This window comes from Accipiter gentilis, chromosome 8 (assembly GCF_929443795.1).
Source record: "Accipiter gentilis chromosome 8, bAccGen1.1, whole genome shotgun sequence".
Lineage (NCBI taxonomy): Eukaryota > Metazoa > Chordata > Aves > Accipitriformes > Accipitridae > Astur > Astur gentilis.
In genome coordinates this window covers 28,434,102-28,460,739 of record NC_064887.1, presented here as the reverse complement: position 1 = coordinate 28,460,739, position 26,638 = coordinate 28,434,102, and the positions used below count along the sequence as shown (strand labels likewise).

The following is a 26,638-nucleotide window of genomic DNA, read 5'->3' as shown; positions in this document are numbered from 1 at the left end:
GGGCTCGTGGCGGGCGGGGCGCGCTGCTTTGCCGCGGCCCTGGGAACGGAGCGGGCGGGGCCACGGCTGCAGCCGGAGCCTTTGCGGGACGGGACCGCGGCACCCGGAAACACCGGGTGGCTGGTGGGAGCTGAGCCGGCGGTGAGGGGCGAGCTGGGCCGCCGGCCGGGTGCTGCAGGTGGGAGGCCTGGGCTGGGGCCGGGAGGAGCGGAGCCCGGCTGAGGCCGCCCCGGAGGGAGCGGTGCAAGGGTTATGGGTGAGGGAAGAAGCGTGAGGGAGGCCCCTGGTGTGGGAAGGGGAGACGTTTGGGGTTGGTGGATGGGGTGGGTCGCAGGTCTGTGGGAGCAGGCTGGGGAGGGGAAGAGCGCGACTGAGGAGATACTGAGAGGAATGTCTGTAAACGGAGCGGCCTGGGGAAGAGGGAGGGGAGGCGTGAAGGTGAAGTTACTGTGGGGAAGCAGCTGTGTGTGAAGTTGGGAAGGGACACGGACCTGGTCAGCAGCTGTGTCGTTGCTGCTAAGGTTGTGGCTCACTTGCTGGTTTTCTTCTCGGTGTAGGTGCGGCTGGTGCTCTGCTGAGAAGTTGCTTGCTATGCTTGATGTAGTGCTGTATGTGAAGTTGACAGAAATGCACACTTTATTTTCATGGCATCACAATTTCATGCTGGGTTTTTGAAATGAGAAATGGTCTATCAGTACAAAGGTTATGGATTAAGTCAGAAAACCAGAAGATGCAGGATAATTAATGTAATAGGATAATACATATTATTGAACAGGCTGGAAGGTAACAGATAAACACCAAAAGGTACTCCAAGTTGTTTCATTTTATTGAATTCTGTAAACTGTATTTTAAAGCAGGGTAAGGAAGACTTGAATACAGGAGAAGAGACTTCTAAGGAATGATTGGGTGGAGAAGACAGAGACTGCTTTCTGCAATGGAGGGATGTGTTATTTGAGACACGAAGAACATGCACAACAAACCTTTCTAAAACTGAGTGGGCACCATAGTGGGAAGCTTATCTGTCATGGTGACCTCTACACAGGAGGGTTGGGATCTAAGGCAACCCTTGCTTTTAGAAGAACATATGTGCAGACTGACAAAATGGGTTTTAGAATGAACATTAGGGGATGGGCTGCTTCCCCCAAAATCTGTGGGGTTGCCTTTCTCCATAGGTGCTGCACTTGACTCATCTGAAGTCTTTGTTTGTGGACTGAGTGAGCCTGACCTGTTCAGCTCTTCTCTGTTAAGTTAGTACACAGGACCTGCTCCACAAAAACTGTTGGTGTGTAGACAGTTTGCTAGAGTAGATTGCAGCTCTGTGATGCATGTTTTTTCTTTTATAAAAGAACAAGCAACATCAAATTTCTTTAGAGGCTGCAGGGTGATTCCCTTGTACATTGTTAGGCATTTTGAGAACTTGTCATTGAAAGTTACAGTTCTGGGAGGTAAGGATCTATTGGTTTGGGATGTGTGATGTTCTTGTTTGTAGAAGTAGAATGTACGGCAAAAATACTGGATTTGGGAAAGGCTGTAGTGGTAGTAAGTATAAACTTGCTTTATTTAGAGCAATGTATTGTTAGGAGTGACACTATGTCTGACAATCCTACAGGCTGCCTACACAGCCTAATTCTATATGCTAGTTATGCTGCTGTTTGCAATAACAAGAAAAAGGCAGGGATCATCTGAACCAGGTACCTAGGGAAATCAAATCATATATGTCTGCTTAAAACAGTTCTGGATTTGGTGGTGTTAAGTGAGGGCAACACATACTTGATCTTTGGGACAGGCTTGCTAGATACAGTTATACCTCTCTTATTATTCCTGAATTGCTTGCTACCTGGGCTTATTCTTCACCAATTATTTCAGTTCATACCCATACGCATGCTGCTTGTGCAGACTTAGTGCCTTCACTGGAACTCAGAAGGCTGCCCAGCTGGATCACATCAATAGAGGGTGTCTCTAGAGGGGAGGAGAGATTCTTAAGTTCTGTACCTCTTAGGATCTAGCATAATAATGTAAGATGGTTGGGAGTTCAGGATTTTCCCGTTGAATTTTTGAACCTTTTTGTCTTATAGTCGTAACCCTTCAGTGCACTGTTCAGCTGTCTGATCTTATTTGTAATTACTAGCTTTCTGCAATAAGTGTCTACAGATTTATTTTCACTGTAGCATCTAGTTTCCATTACTGAAACTAGGTCACCTTGACTGAGGGTGGCTGCGTTGCCTCAAGCACCCAGACTTGATTAGTAATTCAGAAATAGCATAAGCGTAAGCTGGAGCTGAACCCTGGCTGTATTCAGTGTTCCATCTTTCAGCACTTTATATCAAACTTCTTCAGTGGCTTGATACATCTGCACAAGTTGCATTTGGGCAGTGCTTCAGTTCATGTCATCGCACTCCTGTATGCTTGAGGAGGGATGGGCATTTGAACTAAAACTGAGAACTGAATGCCTCCTTGCTTACAAAATCTGAATGTGACTACTAGGATCTTTTTATACTGCGATCTATACAGTGAATGCAGTGTATGTACTGTTTGAAAAAGAGAGAGGCAGTTAAGGCAGGTTGTATCAAATTTCTATGCTGGCAGGCAGAGTTTGGCTTAATGACTGTTATGTCAATATAAAACTATTGCACTACTGTGCACATAGTTGAAGTCTTCGTCTTACGAGAAATACTGGTGTCAGATTTAGCTCAATGAGGGCCTGAATTTTCTGAATGCTCAATATTTATACTCAATATTGGATTTTTTTAATATTCATCAAACTAAATTCTCATCAGTCAAAGAAGTCTTATCTTTGCATTCCTAGGTTTGGTGTAAAGGATAAAGGGGGTGGGGGGTGGACTTAAAGAGTATTTAGCTACAAGTTTCACATTTAAGATTCACAATACCCAAGTTTTCCTGTCTGATACATAGATAGAATGGTGATTTCTTTTTTTTTTCCCCCCACAACAAAAAACTTTATGAGATCATCAGAAAACTCAGCAGTGTTAAGTTCCCTTTCTGCTAGGTTTTCTGTCAACCTGTAAGAAAACCTTACCTGAGTCCCAAGCAATTTATAGCACTGCCTGAAATTAGATGTTAGTTAATATGTAGTTACATTCCTTTTGTTACGCTTTGCAGTTTCCTTGGTGGAGTTTCCTGGTTGAGTGATAGGCCAGTGAATCACCGATACAGCCTCCACTATCCTTGGCAAAAGCCTAGGTTTTTGGAGCAAAGTTGAGAAGAAAGCATTGGTTGATCTTTAGCAGTTAGAATTTAATGTGTAACTGCTCTGTGCATAAGAGCACTTGCCAGAGCTAAAAAATATCTGCCAGAATTTAAAAAGGCCAAGATAGGGTTGTGGCTAGGGAGCTAGATCATTTTGCAGGAGGAAGGTCCACAAGTGTTCTACTGTGTTGTGCTTGATATCCTTGTAATGAAAATATTTGAATGCAGTGATGCTTTCAATATTTTTCACCAGTTAATAATTTTTTTAATGTAAATAGAAAAATTGGAAATACTGCCTGAAGGAAACCTCCATGTGAAAAAAAATCTTTGTTATTCAGTTTCTGCTAGAAGACTAAGGAAAAAAACTGCTGGAGGATTTGCTTTTAATAACGCTTCTGAAGAAGAATACAAACTCTAAGAAAAACAGCTTATTTTTTCCATAGTGTACTTAACACACATTACAATGTATCCAGCAAGAAGAATGAGTAACAGACTGGAAAACAAAAGAAAGAGCAAGATAAGTTTTAAAATGATGAAGTGATTTGCAGTGATTTAGTTAAGTGCCCTGTATTTGGGGAGGAACAGCTGACAAGTATAGAAAGCTTATGGGAGGGAAGAAAGAAGAACTTGTGTCAAGTATGAGGAAGATGGAGGACATTAATAGTGCCATTTTAAAGTGAGAAATACAAGGTTTAAGATTATTACAAATATTTATAACATGGTTTATAAAAAAAATTACACAGACATGAAAGATTACGTATTGGGGAGGGTGGGGGGAGACAGAAATGCATTGTTGAATGATAGCAGTCCAAATTTGGCAGTTACAATATTTGTGAGTCTGTAAAATCTTGTTCATAACCCAGTTCAGCAGCACTTACTAGATTTGGAAAGGTTTATGCAGCTTCAGTACCATCTGGGATATTTATCATAGAATGTTTTGGGTTGGAAGGGACCTTAAAGATCAACTACTTCCAAACCCCCTGCCATGGGCAGGGGACACCTTCCACTAGACCAGGTTGCTCAAAGCACCATCCAACCTGGCCTTGAACACTCCCAGGGATGGGGTATCCACAGCTTCTCCAGGTAACCTGTTCCAGTGTCTCGCTACTCTCCTTCATCATAAAAAATTTCTTCCTTACATCCAGTCAAAATCTACCCTCTTTCAGTTTAAAGCTGTTGCCCCTTGTCTTGACACTACAGGCTCTGGTAAAAATTCTCTCCCTGTCTTCTTAAAAGCCCTCTTTATATATTGAAAGGCCACAATAAGGTCTTCCCGGAATCAGTCTGAACAATCCCAGCTCTCTCAGTCTTTCTTCACAGGGGAGTTGTTCCATCCCTCTGATCGTTTTTGTGGCCCTCCTTGGGACCTGCTTTAACAGGTCCATGGCTTTCTTGCACTAGGGGCCCCAGAGCTGAATGCAGTACTCTAGGTGGGTTCTCATGAGAGCAGAGTAGAGGGGGAGGATCACCTCCCTTGACCTGCAGGCCATGCTGCTTTTTATGCAGCCCAGAATACAATTGACTTTCTGGGCTGCAAGCACACATTGCCAGTTTATGTGCAATTTTTCCATCCGCCAGCACCCCCAAGTTCTTCTCCACAGGGCTGCTCTCAATCCATTCATCCCCCAGTCTGCACTGATACTGGGGATTGCCCTGGCCCATGTCCAGGATCTTGCACTTGGCCTTGTTGAGCTTCAAGAGGTTCCTTCCATCCATTTTATTTCTATACATAAACTGTTTGTTGTATTAGATGCTACTTTTGGTAAAAAGAAGGCTATATTGAGTCCAACAGAAAGAATATGAAATAGAACTTTCTTTCCTCTGAGTAGCATGTTACTTGTGTGTTATCCAGCGCAGGGAAGAGGGCAACGCATGTGCGAAAGCATACAAGGAAGTCTTATAAAAATAGGTTCTTCAGGTTCTGTGAGCTAGCTCTTGCTCCACCTTCCAGTTGTGCTTTTCCTCTTTGTTGCTAGCTTATTGTATTTGTATAGGTGCAGCATCAGTGCTGGGCTCACATTTCATTTGAGAAATAGGAGAACACCATCCTGTTTCTTTAATCTGCTATCTTGATTTCAAAGCAAATGCCCAGGAAGTGTGTCCATACCTGTTCCACTGGAATGAAATGGTGTACTTTACTTTCCACTCTGTTTTTCATTCTGTAAGGCAGACTCAATCACTGTTTATTTTCTGGCAGATCCCAGACATAGAACTTCATGTACTGGCACACAGCACTTAAAGTTTGCCTTGTGCAGTTTTAGGAGGCTGGTTGTCTGCTTCTGTTTGGCTCCATATTTTAACTAATGTGCAGGTGTCTTTTGGTTAATCATAAAATGGAATAAGAGCTAGCAATAGCTCCTGTAACTTGGCTTTTCACTCTAAAAGACCATCAGCAGTGAAAATGTTTCACAGCTAGGCTGGGAGGAGTGTAATTCACATAATGCCATCACTGTGAAGATTGGAAGCATAATAGTGGTTAGTAATTTATTTTTTTTAAATTTAACTTTCCTTGTGACAAGGTAGGGAGAAGTAAAGACATAGTTGCTAGTAGAAGTTATTTTCATGTCAAATCTTTTGGTAAATGGGTAGGAATTAACTCTGTAGCCTGTTGGAAAGGCATCATTTCACCATTTTTTGTTATTGTGTATGCATTTGGTTTTGGTATGGTGCATCCCTAGGCCATCACCTAGGAAGGCCTTTGCTTTTGTGCCTGTGTAGAATCCTAGGCTCTGCCAGTGAGGTGTAAATTGCAGGATGGGAGCCTAAACCAGTGGTACATTTTCCCTTCCCTCTGTCATGAATTCCTCATTTATCTGTATGGACTTGTTCTAAAGATCTGTCATTTGTAAGCAGTAAATGGACCTTGATTTATAAGACGTCATGACCATAGGTACCCTGAAACTATTTTAAGTGACTTTTTAATTGTATCTTACAGTGAGAGATGCTAAGTACCTGCAACTCATTGACTGTAATGTTAGCCTGTCACATCTGTTACCTGGTAGTAATTGCATGCATGACTTTTACTGTGTGCTGCTCAGTCATTTGACAGAGAGCATGTTGTTATTTTAATCTGTGAATTTAACCTGCTTTTTTGTTACATGACTTAATTTATTGTTAATTGCTTTTTTTGTTGTGTTAGCTACTTCTTGAGATAGCATTGGGTGCTTGGGTTTTTTTGGGTGCTGATTTCTTCTTTTCAATTTTTCTCTGATATTGTCTTAAAGTTTCAGAAATTTATGGAAAATTAAATTCAATTAATATAATAAAAAGTGAGCCAGCTGCAGTGACTGTAAGAAGAGTTTCTTAGTAATTTAGGCTGAATTAATGAAATATAATGCAGAATACTGGATAGTTTGGAATACTGGAAGAACTTTCAATGTAATTGTTGCAGGAGAAATCCACAGTCAAATAAATGAATTTCGGATCATTTGTGCATGAACTATCATCTTTTTTATTTATAAAATAATATGTGAAAAATGTAAGGCACCCCAACCTTAAAATTTCAATGAGTCTAAAACATGCTAATGAACTAGATACTTGATGTTAGACAAAGTTGAGTCTTAACATTTCTGTCCTCACTTTATCTTAATATATTTGTATCAGCATGGTGTGAAATTCAGGAAGTACCTGGATCTGTGGAGTTGCCCCCACTCTTTTGTTCTTGCGGATGGTGTTAGGCCATGCTTTCTGGAAAGATCTCCATAATATGCAGTAATAGTTCCAACCATCTTTAGAAAATGTCTCAAGATAGTCTGTAGTCTCAGAGTTTAACTAAAGAGTATTTCAAATAAATTAGTCACGTTTCCTTCTAGACTTCTCTTTTTTTAGTGCTTTAGATACCTCGAACTAAAGTAATTCTGTCATTTTGAGACCTCCTACAAACTCAAGAATAGGATAAATTCACAAACTAATCCTTAATTTTGTGCAAGATTGTGTTACTGTAGATATTTAACAGCCGACAAGCTCAAAAGTTTATACCATCAGATCTTTAAAAGGTAAAATCTTAAGGTTAAGAAAAGTCCTGTAATCATCATCTTGTTGCTCATGTAATAAATCCTAATTAATATTAGTGAGTTTCGTTAAGAATGGATAGAGGAAAATAAAATATATATATATGGTATGTTTACTGTTCATTAAGTCAAATTGATTATGTTCCTTTTGGCCTAATGTATTTCATCTGCAAACATTAGAATTTACCAGTATTTTAGGAGAGAAAGTGTAGGGATGATGTAAAAAATAGAATGTAAAATATTAAATTTTAGCCTGTGGTGGAGAAATTGCTAAGGGAGATGAAAATCTGCAAGTCAGAAATTTATTCATTTTGTCTGAAAGAATATTATGAAATGGAAATAGGTGATTTTCCACTTTAAAAAAATCTCCATCCTTTGAAAAGATATTTTTCAGACTTTGCATAGTATGATGCTTTGAGCTGAAGGTATTACTTCCTGTATAGATTGATTTGGTTTGGTTTGGTTTTCTGAGTCTGTAAAACCTTTCCAGGGTCCTCTTCCTTCACACTTACAATAACTGAATTACTACAGTTATTAATTACTGAATAAGTCTTCACGTAGTATCCATCTGCATTTTATCCACCTGTGTGTACTGAAGTCAAACGTTACATGCCTTAAAATGCCATCTTGGCTTACTGCTTGTAGACTTCCCATATAGACTTGCTTTTAACCTTTTCACCTGCCTTCCATATCGCTGGCTGTAGGGTGTGTCTACATGGTATACTGAATAAACTACACAGAAGCCGTTTACTTTTACCTAGACTAACAAAAGGAAAGAATAATGAGCCTAGTCACAGAGTTAAAAGATGTGATAGGCTATGTTACAGTCAATGAGTTGCAGGTACTTAGCACCTCTCTGTAAGATACAGTCCAAAAGTCACTGAGTTAAAGTGACTACTCAACTTCCAGTCTTTTAATTAGCAAACCTAAATATGATGTTTGGAACAGATGCATCCTGCAGAGTACTGAGTAGTCTGTCCAAAGCCCAGTAAGAAATCTAAGCCTGGTTGTAACTCTCCACAGGAAATGCATTGGGAACTTTAATTTCATTATTGGTTTTAGACAATCAAAGTGTGGGCTGTTACTGAAGACAATAGTTCATTAGTATATGACTGCACAGTCTGTTGCAGTGAGGGTAGCAGGAACTTGCAGCTAGAAGAGAGCAATTACACCTCTGGTAATAATCTGTAAATCTAAACTTGCTGTGAAACTGCAGTTGAAGACAGTTCAACTGTTTGAAGTTCAGTACTTGGCTACTTTTCTGGATCCAGTCCCCAGTTTGCACCGAGCTCTACAAACTGATATGCAGCTCTCTTTTAAAAGGAAGGAAGAGGAACCAGGAGAGCTGATAGGATATTATGTGTGCTTAGCAGAGGGTGGTTATTTTATTGGCATATGTAAGTTTCAGTACTCTGTAGTTCCTGTTCTCCGAACAAACTATTTCTAAGTACAGCATGAAACTTCATGTGCTTGTCCTCTATAAGCCTGTCTTGCTGACCACTGACAGGACAACTTTTAACAAATATCCTTATTTCAGCTATCACACTGGATGCTTAAAGTCCAATTCCTGTGAATTTTGGAAACTATGAAACTGCTTTAGTGAATGTGGTAAAGAAATGTTTCCTGCTAGTGGCACTTTTTTGAGACACTTTAGGGGAAAGTTCCCTTTTTTATCATGGTTACTAATGAGGACAAGATTGTAGTTTAAGGTAATGTATGTATTCCTTATGGCTTCGATGATAGGCTTATTAAACTGTTGTGCTTGTTGGTATGTTTTTATGCTGAATGCTTTGATACTTGCTCATAAACAAGGTATTAGTGACTTACTTTTAAAATTACATTTAAAGCTGCTTAGTAAATAGTTGGTTGTATTTCAGCAAGAAATTAATGTGAACATTATTTTCTGATACTGTGACCTATTTTGAAGGTTAAGGAATTGATCTCTAAGAATTTTGAACATTTGTAAAACACTTTGTCATTTCACAGGCTCACAGAATGCAGAAACTTGGGTCTGAGTTCTGGAGAGATGTGTGTTCTGTATTTTGTTCGGAAGCATTTTGAAAACTGAAAACCAAAAAGTTTAAAAACTTATTTATCTGTAAGTGTGCTTTCATGAAATTTAGTGTTGTTCATCTTAACCATATATTGCTCTTTGCGTTTCCAGATTGTCAGGTCTCAATACTAAAAAATGAGGTAGATGGAAAAGGCAGAAGAAATTGTGCAAGTTGGCTCACATAAATGTGCCATTTGCAATGTCAGTTTTATCCAGTAGCATAAGCAGACCTTTTAAAGAAGTTCAGTTCTGTATTTTCTATCGGTGGATTTTTTTTTTTTCTTTTCTCTTTTTTCTCCTTCTATCTTCTCTATGCTGCTGGTATTTCTCCAGAGAGTATGATTCTGACCTTGCATGTCCCTTCTATATCACTTCACAGGAACTGTTCTGTTTCTCCTCCTTGTTCTCAGCTGTAGCAAATTTATTCTTCAAAGATGTTCCTCTTGACTAACTGATCTTCTCCATTTTGTTGTTGGGGATGCATAGTTCCAACCTCGTGTAAAGGGTTATTCCACCAGAACCTGTGGAAAAAGTTAGCAAATCTTGAATGTTGTCTGCAGCTTTCTTCTCCCTTGTGCTTTATACTTCTGTCTGATTGATACATTTCAGTGCAGTTGCATCTTTAGTATTTGTTTTCTTCAGCGAGTTAAATGAGATCATTGTTCATGCAAAAGTATTTTCTATTAAGATTCCTTAAAGGAATCCCTGTGTATTTCTTCCTCGGTTTCTGCATCCTGGCATCTTTTTCTTCCTCCTTTGCCAGTATGCTTTTACAAATGTTTTTACAGCTATATGATTCTTGAGGTAAACAGTTTTATTGTGTAGGATACAAGTATGTACTTCATATCTCTGTGGCTGTTCGCAATTCATATTTTTTTGCAGGTTACTGCAACATCTCTTAAGTATCCATGCCTTATAGGTATTAATTTGACTTTGTATACTTGATTGGAGAAAATCTCTTAATGCTTAGAGATGAGATAAAGGTAAGTCAGAAATATTTGAATAGCACAGCTCTCCGGATTTCTGAAAAAATAGCAATGAAAATTGTTATGAAATGCATCTTGAGCTAAAGAAATGCAGTGAGCAAGAAACAGCTTCAGTTTCAGCTTCAAATATTTAGAGGTACCAACACTTCCTTCAGCAGTATGTACAAAACTAGATAGTTAATGAGTCAAAACTTGTGTGCCTGCAGGTGTAAAATATGCATAGGGACAGCTCTGGAATATGCATCCAATAAGTACTTCTTACACCATCTCTAGACTTCCAGAAGTGAGAACAGCATTCATTGCCTTGACTTGTTATTGTTTTTCTTTTCCTTCAAAACATATTTGTTAACTTTTAATTACTGATTTGATTTTAGTTTGCCATTATAAAACACCGCTCTGTTTTTTAATATGTGGGCAGTGAAGGCAGTAGTAGTTAATTTTTTATAGAAAGCATTAATTTCTGTGCATATGGAAATTCTTCTTAATATGAAGGACAGCAGAAAATTATATAATATTCTGAATAGCAGTAATGCATTTTTTAATTTCCTTGTAATATATTGTGCTTGAAAAATGAGAATTGCTTTATTAGTCTTCTGCACTAAGTTAATGCTCTAATTGGTGACAAAGGGCAGAGGAGACCACGTCAGCTTGGTCAAAGTTCATGGTAGAGATGAGGATGATACAGCTTTACTAATGTAACATTTGTGGTGGTGCAGTATGAGAAAGTAGGTGTGGTCACCTAGTCATCTATATTCAACTAATTTTTTCCGAGCAGGATAATCAGCAGGACAGATTTAGCGCTGTCTCCCCTGCAGCTCTTCCACCCCGCGTCTTCCTATCCAACCCTGCTTTCCCACGACTCTCTTTTTCCTTCAGCATCAGACATACCTCTCATTTTCATTTAAAGCAGCACAACCCTCACCCTGTCTTGTGCTGGCACTATGTTATCTGGCAACACAGATACTGCAACCTGAAAAACTTTGGAGATGTGAAAGAATGAGAAGATCTCTTCATTCTGGGAATAGCTCATTGCAGCAGGGGTACTGGGCATTCTGCAGTATCACAGTGTGGGGCTTTTTCACTTTGAAAATACTTTCTGAGCCTTTACCTACATAAAGAAATCCATAATTGATTTAACGTGGGAGATTTCTTTGTGAAACCAGTTATTGGAAAGCTAATTATCAGTTAATAGTCCTTATTTTACTTTATTATTTTTACAGATAAAGAGATATTTAATTTCTCTGTTAGTTATCACTACTTCTAATATTCTGATATGCTTCCCCACTTGTAATCATGTATTCGAAAAACATTTTAATGTGTTAATCTCCTTTTTCTTTTTGAATATCAGATTAGGTTTGTCGTTTTCCTTTGGCTGAGCTCCCTGGATATCTTTTTTTAATATGCTGATATGGAAGGGAAACATCTATCTGCCATATTACCTTTTAAGCCTGGGTTTGGGTTTGGGTTTTTTTTTTCTGTTTCAGGAAGAAAAAAGTCAAGAAATGTCTACCAATTTAAAATACCTTTCCTTGGGCATCCTGGTTTTTCAGACCACAAGTTTAGTCTTGACTATGCGTTATTCTCGGACACTGAAAGAAGAAGGACCTCGTTACTTATCCTCTACTGCAGTAGTTATTGCTGAACTTCTGAAGATTTTGGCCTGTGTTCTGTTGGTCTACAAAGACAGCAGTATGTATCAAATTTTGCACCAAGTAATTTTCCTAATCAATATGCTGTATTTTAGTGGCAACTGCAAAGCAGCCATGTGAGTGCAGGCATACAGCAAAGCATTTCCCTTCTCCTCGTGTAAAGAAATAGTCTTGGAAAGACTAATCATACTTCACTTCTCAACACACAATTAGAAGATACTGTATATTTGCTGAAGAGTTCTCGTTAAAGAATGTGGATACTGAGGAGTGCAAGAATAAATTTTCTACAGTAGCTTGAAGCTTGTGTTTGCTCAGGCATTTTAAGAAATTCATATATAGAAGTAGGAAGAAATGAAAAGCTTTAAGTGTGTCCAAAGCATGAATGATAATTTAGAAGCCTGTAATAAACAGCAGACGCAGAAGGGAGGAAACAATTTCATTACAACAGGAAGAAGCACAGTTTTAAGCTCAAAAAAGTATATTCAGATTTACTCCAGTTCTTATTTTGTACATTTTATACTGAATTTATCTGGTTCATTGACATATATATTTGATCTTCAACAGCTTAAAAATATCATTGTATATGCATAAACTGTGGGCTTCTAAATGTGCACTTTTTAGGTGATACTCTTTAATGTATCATCTTCAAATATCGATATGGTTTCAATAAGTTTTAAAGTATTTTGAATAATTGTTCTAGTTCTACTGTTCCAGGCTACAGGAAGACTTTTTGCAGCCTTTTTCTTCTTACATATATGAGGCTCATGAAAGTCAAACATAGATAGTATTTTGAGGTCTTGATAGCAGTGATAGCTACAAAAAGGGGGCAACAATCTTCAAGAACAGAACTTTGGTATCTCTCTTTCCTTTATTTCCCTCTCCTTTTAGTGAATGTCTATTTCTTTTATTGTTTCTTTGGGTAGAGTGCAATTTACGGACTCTGAACAGAGTGCTACATGATGAAATCCTTAATAAACCCATGGAAACTCTTAAACTTGCTATTCCTTCAGGAATTTATACTCTTCAGAATAACTTGCTGTATGTAGCATTGTCAAACCTAGATGCAGCCACATACCAGGTATCGTACATTTGGATTTCTCTGTAAGTTTCAAAAAAAGCCATTAATTATGTGGTAGTAACTGTTTCTGGGTTCTTCTAGGTTACGTATCAACTGAAAATTCTTACCACAGCATTGTTTTCTGTGTCCATGTTGAGCAAGAAATTGGGTGTATACCAGTGGCTTTCATTAGTAATATTGATGACAGGAGTGGCATTTGTGCAGGTAAATATTAACAGGTTTGTGTTTGTTTAATGTGTTTATTCAAGGAACCTGGATTTCTATACCAATTATACAGCTTTGTGATTCTACGAGCTGCACATGAGCACTAGAATATGGTCAGGAGCTACAAATCACAACTGGCCAGGACTAGAGGACACCAGAAATGGTTCAAAGGCAGAAGATAACACCTCTTTTGTGTCCCAGTGCTCTACTGTAGAATGTGACAAGGCCTCTGGAGCAACCTGCAAATAACACTGATAGCAGTATTTATTAGCACACTTCTTCAGACATGAGGGATTCACAGATCTTCTGTGCCAGCGCAGTCCTGCTGCTCACCTTGTGATACGGTTTCAGCATAGCAAATTTCCTTCTTCAAGAGGCAAACTTGGCCTCTGTTCTAAATAGTGCAGGTACAGGAGTTTGTAGTTTTCAGAGGGCAAGTTCATGGGATAAGAGACTATTCTAAGAATTTTTAGCAGATTTTAGTATAGCCTAGAAATCTTTATTTTAAAACTTAAGGATTTGAAAAAAAATCTGAGGATTAAATTTGTAGAATTTTCAAATTTAATAATTGAGAACAAAACATTCTGATAGTAAATAACAGACTCTTCAGTATGTTTTTGTCTATGGCATAGCATTTTATTCTGTTAGCATCAGATATATTGCAGGATTTAGCTTCATAAATTTCAGCTTTAGTTGTCAACATGATCACTGAAGAGGGGCACATGCAAAAGGCAATTAATCTCGTCTTAAAGACAGCTGGTGTAAGTGGGTTTCTAACTGTGCTTATGTTTGTAAGGTAACAAACTGTCAGGTGGCAAAAGTTGGTGACTGTGAATGGCCATGGTAAGTTATGCTGGGATTCAGAAACAGTTCTGGCTTGTAAAACATAAATCCTGGACCTGTTTAAATTGATGGGTGTTCTCCCAGTTCAGGCACAGTTTTATTCCTTACAATATGTAGAAAGAAAAATTATGGCTTTCCAGTCCTTTAAAAGTATTTATGCTTCAAAATACAAAACTTTACAAGCATGTGATTGTATTTAGTAACTGTTACTGTTACTAGAAAACAAATCTGCATTTTATAGATGCTCATGACTTGATTTTTATCAGTGAATTTTGTATAACTGTTTTTATATCCAGTGGCCTTCAGACTCTCAAGCAACAGCTGCTAAGGAACATTCAGCAGGATCTCAGTTTGTAGGCCTGATCGCAGTTCTTATAGCATGCTTTTCTAGTGGATTTGCTGGGGTTTATTTTGAGAAAATTTTAAAGGAAACTAAGCAGTCTGTGTGGATCAGAAATATTCAGCTTGGTAAGTTTAATTTTAGTCATCTCTTAGAGATACTGCATTCTGAAGAATTAAGAGAAATGTGCAAAATATATCTATAATAAAAAATATCACCAACATTTTAGTATTCTGCATAAATGTACTTTTAAAATTAAGAGTATAAACTCTCCTAGGTAGAATTCTCGCAGTTGCTTTCTGATCTCAACCTAGTTCTTGATTTAACTTGCTTATAGAGTGTCCATAAATTTGCACAGAATCTGTCCATTGAATTTGTATTTTAAGTTTTCTAAATAATGTTATCTTATGCGGGATTCTGTGTATCCTCTGTTTAAAACTTGTCTTTTGCACTAATTCATAAGATCTGATAAATATAGATAGTATTCCTTTTTTTTTTTAGAGAGAATATAGGAACATTAAAACAAAATACATTTCTAAATCAATGCTTTGAGATATAAAATTAACATATTTTTTCCCCCCTTGTGGCTGGGTAGGCAGTTTTTATAGGTTGGCGCTTTTAATTAAAAAAAAAAAAGCTTTGTGAATAAAGTTGAGGTAATGAATTACTATTTCAGTACAAAGGTCAGTTTGTTTTAGTTGTCTATATAATCACTGGAGAGAGGCATATGTAAAAGACAGGTCATCTTGACTATTTTAATGCCCTTACCTATTGTGCACCTATCAGCAAGAGAATGCCTTCTATTTCCAAAGTAGTTCTGGGTCTTCTAGACCCTAGATATTAATGGGGACAGAGTTGATCCATTTTCCTGAATGAGTTTTCCCTCGCCTCAGAGTAATCTTGTCCAGTTTATAGGGTCGGAAATGTGACATCAGCAATATCTTTTTGTTGCTGTTTTGCAACAGAAACAAAACTTACCGTTGGAGTTGGCGTTCTTTCTCTAATGGAATCCCTCTAGTTTTCACCTGTTGGCCATAATTATTTATTGTGCATTTGAATAAATGCTTTCAGCAGAATTTGAACTTTCCAGCACCCTAGAACAGACTCTTGATCAAATCCACAGTACTGTAGAATTAAGTCATGAGGATGATTTAGTGGATCAGGGCAGTGTACTGAGTCTGGTAGAATGTAGTGAAATACCATAAAAACAGGCGTGGGGTTTTTGTAATTAGATAGTTGGTCAGAAACTGATATGGTCAAAAATGTCTGAATGCAAGCAATATTTTTTCCTTTCTTTTCCTGCTTCTGTTTTTTAATTATAAATGGTTTCAGTTAAAAATGCAGAACTGCATTTTTATTATATTTTAATATTTTTACATGTCCATGATGTTTTGAAACTTGAGGATAGAGAAGGGGATCAAAACCTCTACTTAATATCTGCTAGTATTTATTGAAATTGTGTATGTTAAAACTAAGTTTTCTTGAACAGGGTGTAGGGGATACCTCAGGAGACGTTATGTTAGAGAATTTTGGAGGCAGAGAAGGGTGGGTAGCTGGGGCTTGGTCCAAAATTTAAGGTAAGATTTGGTGCTCTGGATGGAGCTACAATGTAAAATCCATTACCAAGGAAAGCTGGTTATTATTGCTCTGAATTTCCATGCTAGAAGCGGTTTGGTGGGCAGCAATGCAGATATCTAAAACAACTTACAATTAAACATTCATAATAATTGAAAAATCAATGATCTCTTCTAAAACATTCTTGAGATTTTTCTACAGTGCACAAAAGTATGTATGAAAACAAGTGAGTTTGCTAGTTTGATAGGCGGCCTGGTCACAAATTGAATGTTCCAGTAGTTGCTTTGTGAAAACAGTGAGATCAGAACAGGCTGCATCTAAACACAAACTGTTCAAGATAACGAAGAACTAGGGCTGTGATATATGAAGACATAAATGTCTGTGATAATAGAATTGAATGACCTGATTTTTTTTTTTTATTTTATTTTTTGTCAATGAGGTTAATTTGCCTCTATACAAAATTCATTAGAATACATTTACTATTAAGGTTGTTTTCAGTTCATAAATGAAATGAGTTTTGTCATACTTCATAGAGGGTTTCCTGATACAGCTTTCAGAAAATATTTGAAACATGAAATCACAATTTCAAAAATAGGTTAGTGTATCCTTTCTGCAAGTGCAAGATAATTGCCCACTTAAGACATTGTATCATTCAGGAGCAAGTCAGTCATAAGCAAGAGCTTTGAAATAGAGCTTTTCTTAAAAGACAAACAACAAAACCCGTATGTCCAGCCTGGTTTTCATTTTCACATCTGTAGCGAATTGCTAGAACTGTAGGAAAAATTGGAAAATGTATTTTAATAATTTTAGAAAAATACAGTTTTTAATGTATACCAGTGTCATATTAGGGATGTACGAATAGTTGATTTTATTTTTTTATGTTAGCAGATCAATTGGAAAATAGAAGTAATTGGTTTAATCTGAATGAAACCTAAATTTTTAATTATGTCTAAAAAAATAATTATTTCTTGTTAAATGGAAGGTTTTATCTTCTTCAAAACAATTCCGCCCTTTTCAGACACAAAGAAATGCAATGAAGATAGAGGTCAGCTTTTCACAGAAACAGAATAGAAAAATGTTCCCCCTTTCCTGCTCAGGATTAGAGCCTACGTCAGTCACAGAGGAGGTGCTTGCATTACTTCAGTGACTGAGGGGGTTAGGACAAATTTCCCATCTGATAGAAGAACACTATACTCACCAGATTATAAAATTTTGAATCTGGTCTCAATTTCTTCTTTTGACGTTAAGTCTCTACTAGTAAACATTCATTGTGTTGGAGTGGTTCAGAAGAATCCCATTTCCAAGATCCTTGTCTGAATTGGCAGACCGATTTAAGTCCTGCTCTTGCTATGTCAGTTACCACCTCCTCCACTGAAGGTTTTCCCTGATTTTCTCTCCAGTTTATAGTGTGACTTCAGCCTTCAGTCCTGACTAGTTTCAGGAAAACTGAAATTGCGTTTAAGTGAATTTTGCTATATGCAAATAATGCCATCCTATTCCAGTAGAAAGCAATGGAAGATAAGTATGTAAGAATGTACTAATGGAAACAGTCAAAACTAGTGGAAAGTAGCTTTTGAATTAGAAAGTGTGGAAAATAGCTTTTAAAAGAGACTATCTGTCTGAACACTGATTGCATTTGAATGGAATTGTATTGCAAGTGGCAGTCCTATTTTAAAATCAGATATATGTGAGCAGTCCTGGGGACAAGGAACCTGTTTGCATGGTTTTCACCTGAACCTTTTAAATCCATCTTGTACTTTCAGGATTTTTTGGTAGCATATTTGGACTGATGGGTGTATACATTTATGATGGAGAACAACTGTCAAAGAATGGATTTTTTCAAGGATACAATAAACTTACGTGGATAGTTGTTGTTCTACAGGTGAGATACATTGCAACACATGTTTTTGTGAAGGCACTTGGGATTTACTCTTCTATAAATGGCTGGGGAAACTAATGGGTGTCATTGAAGCTACTGAGAATGCTACAGTCAAAAGTCTGATCTATCACTATTAGAATAAACCTCTAAATAAAAACCTGGACAATATATAGCAAGCATATGACTTAGTATTGTGCAACATAGAACTATGTAAGCATTATTTCTTTTGCAGTGTTTTAAAAAAAAAAAATCGTCCTTCCTCCTGTGGCTAAAAAATGAATAGTAGAAGCATTTCCACTAACCTAATGATGGTAATATGATCAACAATTTCTTTAATGGGGAAAGAACAACTCCAATATTTATCTTCAACAGTGCATATCCATAACATAAAATAAATGTAATGCTCATAAACATAGACAAAAGCTTTTCCTAAAGTAAGCACTTGTTAAAATAGATGCTTTTGGTGGAATTATCAGGTTGCAAATCCAAACCTCAATATTTTTTCAGGCACTTGGAGGGCTGGTGATTGCTGCTGTTATAAAATATGCGGACAACATTTTAAAGGGATTTGCAACTTCTCTCTCTATTATACTGTCAACGTTGATCTCCTATTTCTGGCTGCAAGATTTTGTCCCTACAAGGTAAGAATTATTTTCCATGTATGCTGAAAAAAAAAAAAATAGTTGAAAACTTAATGCTTACTAGATATAACTGCAAAAATAAATAAATAAAACTGTCCAAGCCACACTTTTAGAATGTTTACATGCAACTTGCACATAAAAGTTTAGTTTCCTAACATACCATAATGGATACTTAATTTTTTCAGTATAGCTGGCAAGATGAAATTTTCTGTAAGACATAGCCCTCCCCAAGACAGGAATCTCAAATCTTGGCTTTTGACACACGACTCTCTTGCAGGCTCTATGTTTTAGTTCACTGTCCCTTTCTCTTCTTTTCCTCCTTACCTTATCTCCCTCAGTTTGTTCAGCTCCTACTTTGCTTTTGTGCTGAAACCACTCCTCTCTAGTTTTGATGCTTGCCTTGCACTAACTGCCTTTGGCTCTGCTCTTTGAACCAGACCCTTCCCCCCCGCCCCGCTGGCTGTGCTGAGTGAGGTGGTGACAAAGGGGTTGCCTGTCTCTTGTTTTCTCTTTGTCCTCTAAATGGACAGATCTGCAAGTCATCTCATCGCAAGAGGAATTATGGCTGAACAATGATAACGGTGATAATCTTTTTATACTAGTTTTCATCCAATCTCAAAACAGTCTCCAAGAGACATAATTGCAATCATACACATATTGAGTTATACTGCAGCAATTGGTTCCCAAGGACACCCAGAAGCCCAAAGGCAGAGATTTTTTCTAAAGACAATACCATATTTATTAGTGAAAACACTGTTGTGGTTTAACCCCAGCCAGCAGCTAAGCACCACGCACCCACTCACTTACTCACTCCCCCACCCACCCGGTGGGATGGGGGAGAAAGTCGGGAAAAGAAGTAAAACTCGTGGGTTGAGATAAGAACGGTTTAATAGAACAGAAAAGAAGAAACTAATAATGATAATGGTAACACTAATAAAATGACAACAGTAATAATAAAAGGATTGGAATGTACAAATGATGCGCAGGGCAATTGCTCACCACCCGCAGATCGACACCCTGTTAGTCCCCGAGCGGCGTTTCCCCACCCCCACTTCCCAGTTCCTATACTAGATGGGACATCCCATGGTATGGAATACACCATTGGCCAGTTTGGGTCAGGTGCCCTGGCTGCGTCCTGTGCCAACTTCTTGTGCCCCTCCAGCTTTCTTGCTGGCTGGACATCAGAAGCTGAAAAATCCTTGACTTTAGACTAAACACTACCGAGCAACAACTGAAAACATCAGTGTTATCAACATGCTTTGCATACTGAACTCAAAACATAGCACCATACCAGCTACTAGGAAGACAATTAACTCTATCCCGGCTGAAAACCAGGAAAAACACAACCAAGAAAGAGAAAAACGCTTGCTATATGCTTCTAGGCCCAATACACTCTGTCCTGATGTTTTGTCGATCAGGTATGAGTAGCTCTGTGCACTGCAGGTTTTATACATGGGTAGGTTCCAGAATAGTGCTTATCTTGGCAGTGCATGTTAATATATGGAGTGTAGAAGTAATATTCCAACTTTCAGATATATTAAAAGGATTTTATTTATAGTTGATCTACACTCCTCACATGTTACACATACTCATAGTGTAAAAATATTTTGAATAATATTTACAACCTTTGTATCTGATACCTTTTAGTTGAAAAGATGTTTTTTTGTATTTACAGTTTTAGCAGGAGTTTACTTAAACATTCAAAAAAGGAAGTAGAACAACTATTTAGGCTTAAAATGTGGAAGATGTTGAACTTAAAATTTAAGTAGCCTATACTTGTCCTATTAAAACAAATGTAGAAAGTGGTTTAAGAATTTTTGTGTGCTCAAATGGAAAATTAATAAGTAACTTATCAGCTTCTGCAAACAGGTGAAAATGGAAACAAATAATTAAATGAGGTGGAGCCAACTAGCAGCCTGTAGAACTTGAAGCCATCTCATTTAATAAAACGATTATCTTCAGTTAATCAAACATAATCTTTAGTACCTTGCTTATGTCAACTGAATTTATTTGAACTGAAACTGCATAATTGCTTCAGTCACTTCAATAAACACTTTTGATTGGGATAATAGATGTAAAGTACTTAAGTGCTTGAATGTGTTGCAATGGATCATGTCCAGAAATAGGCTAACTGTATTCTCTGAAGGATTATCATGTCATGTGCCACAGTTTTTTTAGTGTTTGGTTCAGAAGATCAAGTTGTCAACATTGTCATGTCTTTATGACAAGGTTCTTTTCTAAAATGTATACTGATTGTCTGTTGTCTTTGGATATTTTGTTTCAGACTTGTAACTATCAAAACAACTTTAAAGGCCCATATGTCACAATACAAAAGATGCCTTTATTATCTTTTCCTTACATAAATCTTTATATATCTGCCAAAAATTAGAAAAACTGACTTGCAAACTGGTTCTTGGGCAGCAGTAATTTGTTTTGACATAAGCTTTGGACTTCAAAGCAAACGCATTTCCAACAACATGATGTACGTAAGATATTAAAAGTGGCTGGGTAACCACAGTAGTTGCACTTCTTTAGCTTCTGCTTGCATTTTGCACAGGCAAAAGGGAAGAAAAGAGGAAAAAAGAATTGGTCTGATTACTTTTGACAGTTGTTCCATGAAGCTTTAATTTTAACTTTCAGAATATGTCAGTATACGTTGTGGATATAAGTTTCTTATTTCAACTTCTTCCTGCATCCTTCTGTAATAAACATATGCAAATTATTCTTTATAAATTGGACAAATATAATTTATCTTTCTGTGTTCTCACAGGAAAAATGTCCTTTCTTTTGATTGTATTAAATAAAATTGCATCAACTAAAACGAGCTAACTATTTTTTTTTTTCATCCCTATTCTATTCAGTGTCTTTTTCTTCGGAGCCGTCCTTGTAATAGCAGCTACTTTCCTATATGGTTATGATCCCAAACCTGCAGGAAATCCCATTAAGGCATAGCAGACTTCCTCATCAACCTGCTTCTCAAGATCATGCACTGGGGGCCTTGCTAACAATGGCATGTGGAAAGTGTCATTGTTCACTGCAGGCAAAGGATTACTACCCTGAATCTACTGAAAAAATGTTTATGACTAGTTTTGAACAGCCAGAGGGGTGGATGACAATACTGTCTGTAACTAATGAGAAAAAAAATGGCAGGGGAATGCCCAGTGCAACTTGCTAATAAAAACTTGAAAGGAACAAAAAGTTCCCAAGAAACTGCAATTAGGAATGTTTACAGCTTTGACTGGGATTGCATTAAAAGAATTTACTGTATTGACTGCTGCAGAAATATGTCCTATGCACTCTTTGAAAGAGCACATGACAACATTGTCAGATTGTATGTTTTTGCAATTTGACTATATTTAATCTTAGTAAATATGTTTTTAACTGTTTGTCTATTTACATGAAATCAGCTGAATATACATTGTAGTTCTAAGGTGATGGTTCTAATTAGGTATTCCTTATTAAAACTGTGAAGATTGAAGTATGATTGAAAGACTTTCACAATAGCAAATATTTTTATATTTTTAGAAGGCTGATTTAATAACAGAAATCTGTTATTAAATTATAATATTATAATTCTGTTGCTTATATAAAACTATTGTAAGAATGTTAACATTCTCACTTAAGTACACGAAGGGAGAAATTCAGAGTGAAATCTGGAAATCTGTGTTGATACTCCAGCCTTCATCAGGATAGCCTGTAGTGTTCCAACAGGTGCGCTAACTCTGTGAACACAGCCAGAGGTTACTACACTAACCTGGCACTAAGATTAGGGTTATGATGGAGTGCTTGCTCAGATGTAGTGTCATTCTTTTTATTTTTATTGATTATAAATTGACTTTTTGGTAGAACCTTTAAAGTAGTTTTTATGCTTTAAATATCATCCCGGGATTTTTTTAACCAGCATTTAAAAAAAAAAAAAAGCCCATAATAAACATTTTAAATGCATTATTGTTGTCTGTAACAGCTCCGTCTGGCACTATTGTGGTATATCATCTATATACTGTACTGTACATTATTACAGAGGTGTTTTTTAAACAAGTGTTGTTTACTCATGAATTCTGCAAGGCTTTTTCAGTACATTTCTATGTAATGGCTTAATTAGAGGTTTGGGGTTTTTTTATTATTATCATTATTATTATTACTATTATTTTGCTCTGGGAGTCCTTGAGCCAACAGACCAAAATGGGTTCTCTGGAGCTATTCAGTCTAATAGTAGAATGACTTTAATAGGAAGCATAATGAAAATGTAATTAATTGTGCAATAGGTAAATGTAAAAGCATGCTGTTCTTCTGGTTTGAACCAAAAAAAAAAAAAATTTCACAAAGAAACTAGATGCAATTAGAACTTAGATCAGTTAGACTGTTACAAACACTTCACTTGTTGAAGTATTTGCATATAGCCAGAAACACCAAAAAAAAATGCCAGAACTCATAAACAAAAAAAGCTGTCTTAAAAATCATTTGTTTTCAGGAGCCATATTCACAATGGATATTAATGTAGAGCGCCTTCTTATCCACATTACAGTTGTATACATTTATACAAAAACATATTAATAGTCCCTTACCTGTAGAATGGCAAGTGGTAAAAACATATAATTTCCTTCCCGCCCCCCCCCCCCCCCCCATGCTCTTTCTCACTTCTGTCTTGTACTAACAAACACATTGTGAAGAGAGAGATGTTTTAAAATGTTTACCAAAGTACCTCATTCTCTTTTCCACGTTTTAGTGGTGGATTAACAAGGAGATTCTGTAAGAGTGCTCTAAGATTTTTTTAATGAAGTATTGTAAATGGGAAAGGAAAAATTCTGCTTACATCAGCCAAGCAAAAATAGTGTTTTCCTTCTGTTGGCAATGACATGGATTATCAGCTTTTTTTTTTTGTTTATTGTATCAGAGCAAGACATTAAAGAAATTTCAGACTTATGCCAAGGGCTTGCTAAGCTTTGTGAACTGTGAGTCTATCCCAGTGTGCAGTAACTGCAGGATCTCTGCTACTTGGTAGTCAAACCTATCTCGTATTACCCTAAATTGGCATTCTGTGTTAATATTAAAACTTTTATCTATAACACTCAGTGTGGCAAAATTTTTGAAAAATTACATTTAGTCGTTTCACCACTGAAATAGGTAGAATGTATGCGTAGAGCAGTGGCTCACAGCATGACTTAAGTGTAGAATGAGAAGTGCATGACTGAAATGATCTGAGAAGTGTTGGTAGTAATATCTGAATTGGAGTTTGGCCCACACAATAGTACTTTTAATTTCATGAATCACAGTAGTGGAAATGTTCAGGTGATATAATTGGTTCATTCCTTGGGGAATTTCTGCAAAAAACAGAAGCAGCAGGTTGAGAACACTTTAAAGCCAGTTGCATGGGAAGGGACCAAACAGGCCAGATAATCACCACATTGCTGGAGTTCTGTTACATATAACACAGTTTTAATGTTCCAGGTGCACCTGTCAATATTTGTCAATAAGGATCAGTTTAAAGGAAAGAATAGGAACATGTGGTCTTTGCTTTTGAATGGGATGTCATACAGCTTTAGAAAACAGTACATCTACTGTACTAAGGAACAGTAACTCCTGTCTGTAGATCAGTGACTCTTCTATGCTTTCTATTGACAGGTCCATGAAAATTTCCAATAGAGGGTTAGATCTCTTCATATACTTGTTTCTGTAAAGGAAATATGAATTTGCATTTCTAGCTGTCTTTCCTTAGCCCTTTACAGGCTAAGGAAAGACTCTTGTGTGAGGCCCTCTGGGTTGAAATGCATTATTCCAGACAGAGGGAAGACAGCATATGTTTCTTGAGAACAGAAGGGATTCGAGGAGGGTTTACTGATTTCTGTAACCTTTGCAATCTGAGAGCATATGCACATTTTCTTATTGAGATACTTTTGTATCTGGATTTTAAAACAAAAAAAAAACCCCAAACAAACAAAGACAGTTTTAAGTCTATAACTTGTTAACTAACCAAAGAAACATAGCTAGTACAGAGCGTTGGGAAGTAGAGAATAGTGTGCTTTGAGTTTGCCCTAAAAGCAATCTGTAGGAGTCTAACTTTCCAAAAATAAACCTGTCTTTCTGAACTATTTTTCTGACTTTTAGACAATGGATTTGTTAGTTTAGTTGTATATTTAGGAGGCTAACCTATACTTAGGATAATTTTATTTAAATATTTATAAAGTTATAGCTAGGTATTTATTTGCAATAACTTGAATTATGTGATTATTTTTTTTTAAGACTTGCATAATAGGAGTACTAGTATTTATTGAATACTTGGGTATTTGGTAGTTTTATTTGAGAATCTCTGGGATACATGATAAATGGTCAAATAACAATAAACTTAGAACTATTTTCAAAGCAAAATAAATCAGTTCAGTGGTGAAAAATCTTGAGTCTAATAAAGCAAGATAAACTTTTCCTTAAACATTGTATTTCTGTGCTGTCCATAAGTGCCCGATAATCTTTTTTCTCAAAGAATTCTGATAATTTTATAGTTCTGTTCAACTTCTTTGTTTTAGACAAACTATAAGAAAACTTCCCTTTTTGCTTGCTTTAGTAATGAGTAGATTAAAGTACTAGATCCGGCTTATACAAGATAACACCTTGGATTTTTTACTGAAACTTCTTAGAAACTATTTATTTTTCCTCAAAAAAGCAATCATTTTGGTAGCATATGTTTGTGTTTCAGTTACTTATACAGTCCTCTTTCAGATTTTTAGAAGTATGTAATTGTTTTATGTTCCTAACTTATTTTTATGGCTGTAATTCAAAAGACTGTAATGGATTTTGTTATATCGTTTTAAAATTGATAAATGAAATGCTGCATTTCTTCTGGTTTTTGTTGTCAGTAACTTTCATATTTTAATATATTTCCTTATTGGCTATGCATGTTCTGTTGTATTTAAGCAATCATCATTTCCCAAATTTGAAGTTGTTGCTCATTTTCCTCCTGGTGACTGTTTCTTGCTGGATATTATGAATGAGGAAGATTATTCATTGTTTTCTTCTTTGAAATCCATGATTTATAAGAATGAGATATCAAAAAACATTAAGGGTTTTTTTGTGCATTAGAAAGGTAATGTCTATCTATGACATGCTATTATACTATGTATGTGGTAGTGTGTATCTACTGTACTAAGGAACATCTATGGTGTTCAGTTATTGTAAGAAAGTCCAAGTGTTTTCTTGCCTTTGTTTTCATTGTTCTTTTCATTTTTAATGCTGATTATTTTCCACAGGAAGTTACTAAAGAGTTCTGCTCTTTCCAGGTAAGCTCATGGTATGTTTTTATATATGTAGAATTAAGATATTTTTACTGGAAAAAATGAAGGGGAAAGTGCAACGAAATAAGTGAGATAATTAGATTATATCTTCTGCTCCGGTTACTGTGAATCCAAATTTCTGTTCAGTTAAATTTCTAACTTTTTCTAATTATTTCCTGCTAACTGAAATTATAACTCTTTAAAGAAGCAACAACAACAACAAAAAAATCTGTTGAGGTTCTGTTCAATGCTCATTGTTGAACGTCTGCAGCATATTTGCATTCAAGAGTAGACAAGACATTTTTAACTCTTGCCTTCAACCTTCCATCATTGTTCTGACTGTAATTAGCCATATTAATTTCATTAAAAATTTATAGCTCAGTAAGAATTGCTTATGTGCTAAGCATATGTTTATATTTGCTGCCATGAGTAAAACTTTCTTAGATTTTTAAAAGTTTGTCTTTATTGTCAATGTATTTTAAATTTAATTTTAAATATATGACCCCAAATAGAAATCATATATTCAAAGATTGTAGAAAAATTTTTAAGGTAGTCTTAGGATTTTTTTATATGTTGAAATTTGTGTGTGATTACACTGCATACAGTTCTAATATGTGGTGTTTCCAGGCAGTTTGGAAACAGGTTATTTTTTTGGTATAACACTACTGAACGATGGAATGCATCTTACATGACCTAATACAGTCTTTTTTTAATCCTTATTGAGGTAAAATACTGTATTTTTTTTTCTCCTGTATGTGTAGGTAATGTCACTGTAGTAATAAACTGGCTAAAATTAAGCACCGGCTTTATTAAGAATATGATATAAAACTGTCTGAGAACTTTGCAAATGGAGAAGCTTGCCTTATGCATATTTTAGCAGAAATAAAACAATGTTTTAATATTTATTA

At 36.5% G+C, this 26,638-nt stretch overlaps 1 protein-coding gene across 6 annotated transcripts; it reads left to right on the top strand.

Annotated features, from left to right (window-relative positions):
* The first annotated feature begins 37 nt into the window (after positions 1–37).
* Positions 38–26,638, top strand: SLC35A3 (solute carrier family 35 member A3). Of its 6 annotated transcripts, none has more exons than XM_049808000.1 (9): positions 38–178; positions 9,204–9,315; positions 11,807–11,945; positions 12,829–12,983; positions 13,065–13,187; positions 14,327–14,498; positions 17,709–17,827; positions 18,332–18,465; positions 21,327–26,638. In XM_049808000.1, exons 3-9 carry the CDS (start codon positions 11,828–11,830, stop codon positions 21,415–21,417), a joined length of 912 nt encoding a protein of 303 aa, XP_049663957.1. In that variant the 5' UTR covers positions 38–178; positions 9,204–9,315; positions 11,807–11,827; the 3' UTR covers positions 21,418–26,638. The 6 variants fall into 6 exon arrangements, with proteins under 6 accessions (XP_049663957.1, XP_049663954.1, XP_049663956.1 ...); XM_049807997.1 differs by having other exon boundaries at positions 11,741–11,945; XM_049807998.1 differs by lacking the exon at positions 38–178 and adding an exon at positions 407–557 and having other exon boundaries at positions 11,741–11,945.

Bases quoted from the DNA above. Each gene is read 5' to 3' on its own strand.
- SLC35A3 (XM_049807995.1), top strand. From the start codon at position 11,657: ATGCTGATATGGAAGGGAAACATCTATCTGCCATATTACCTTTTAAGC. The intron at 12,984-13,064 runs GTATCGTACATT...GGGTTCTTCTAG, and splicing joins TAGATGCAGCCACATACCAG to GTTACGTATCAACTGAAAAT. The intron at 13,188-14,326 runs GTAAATATTAAC...TTTTATATCCAG, and splicing joins CAGGAGTGGCATTTGTGCAG to TGGCCTTCAGACTCTCAAGC.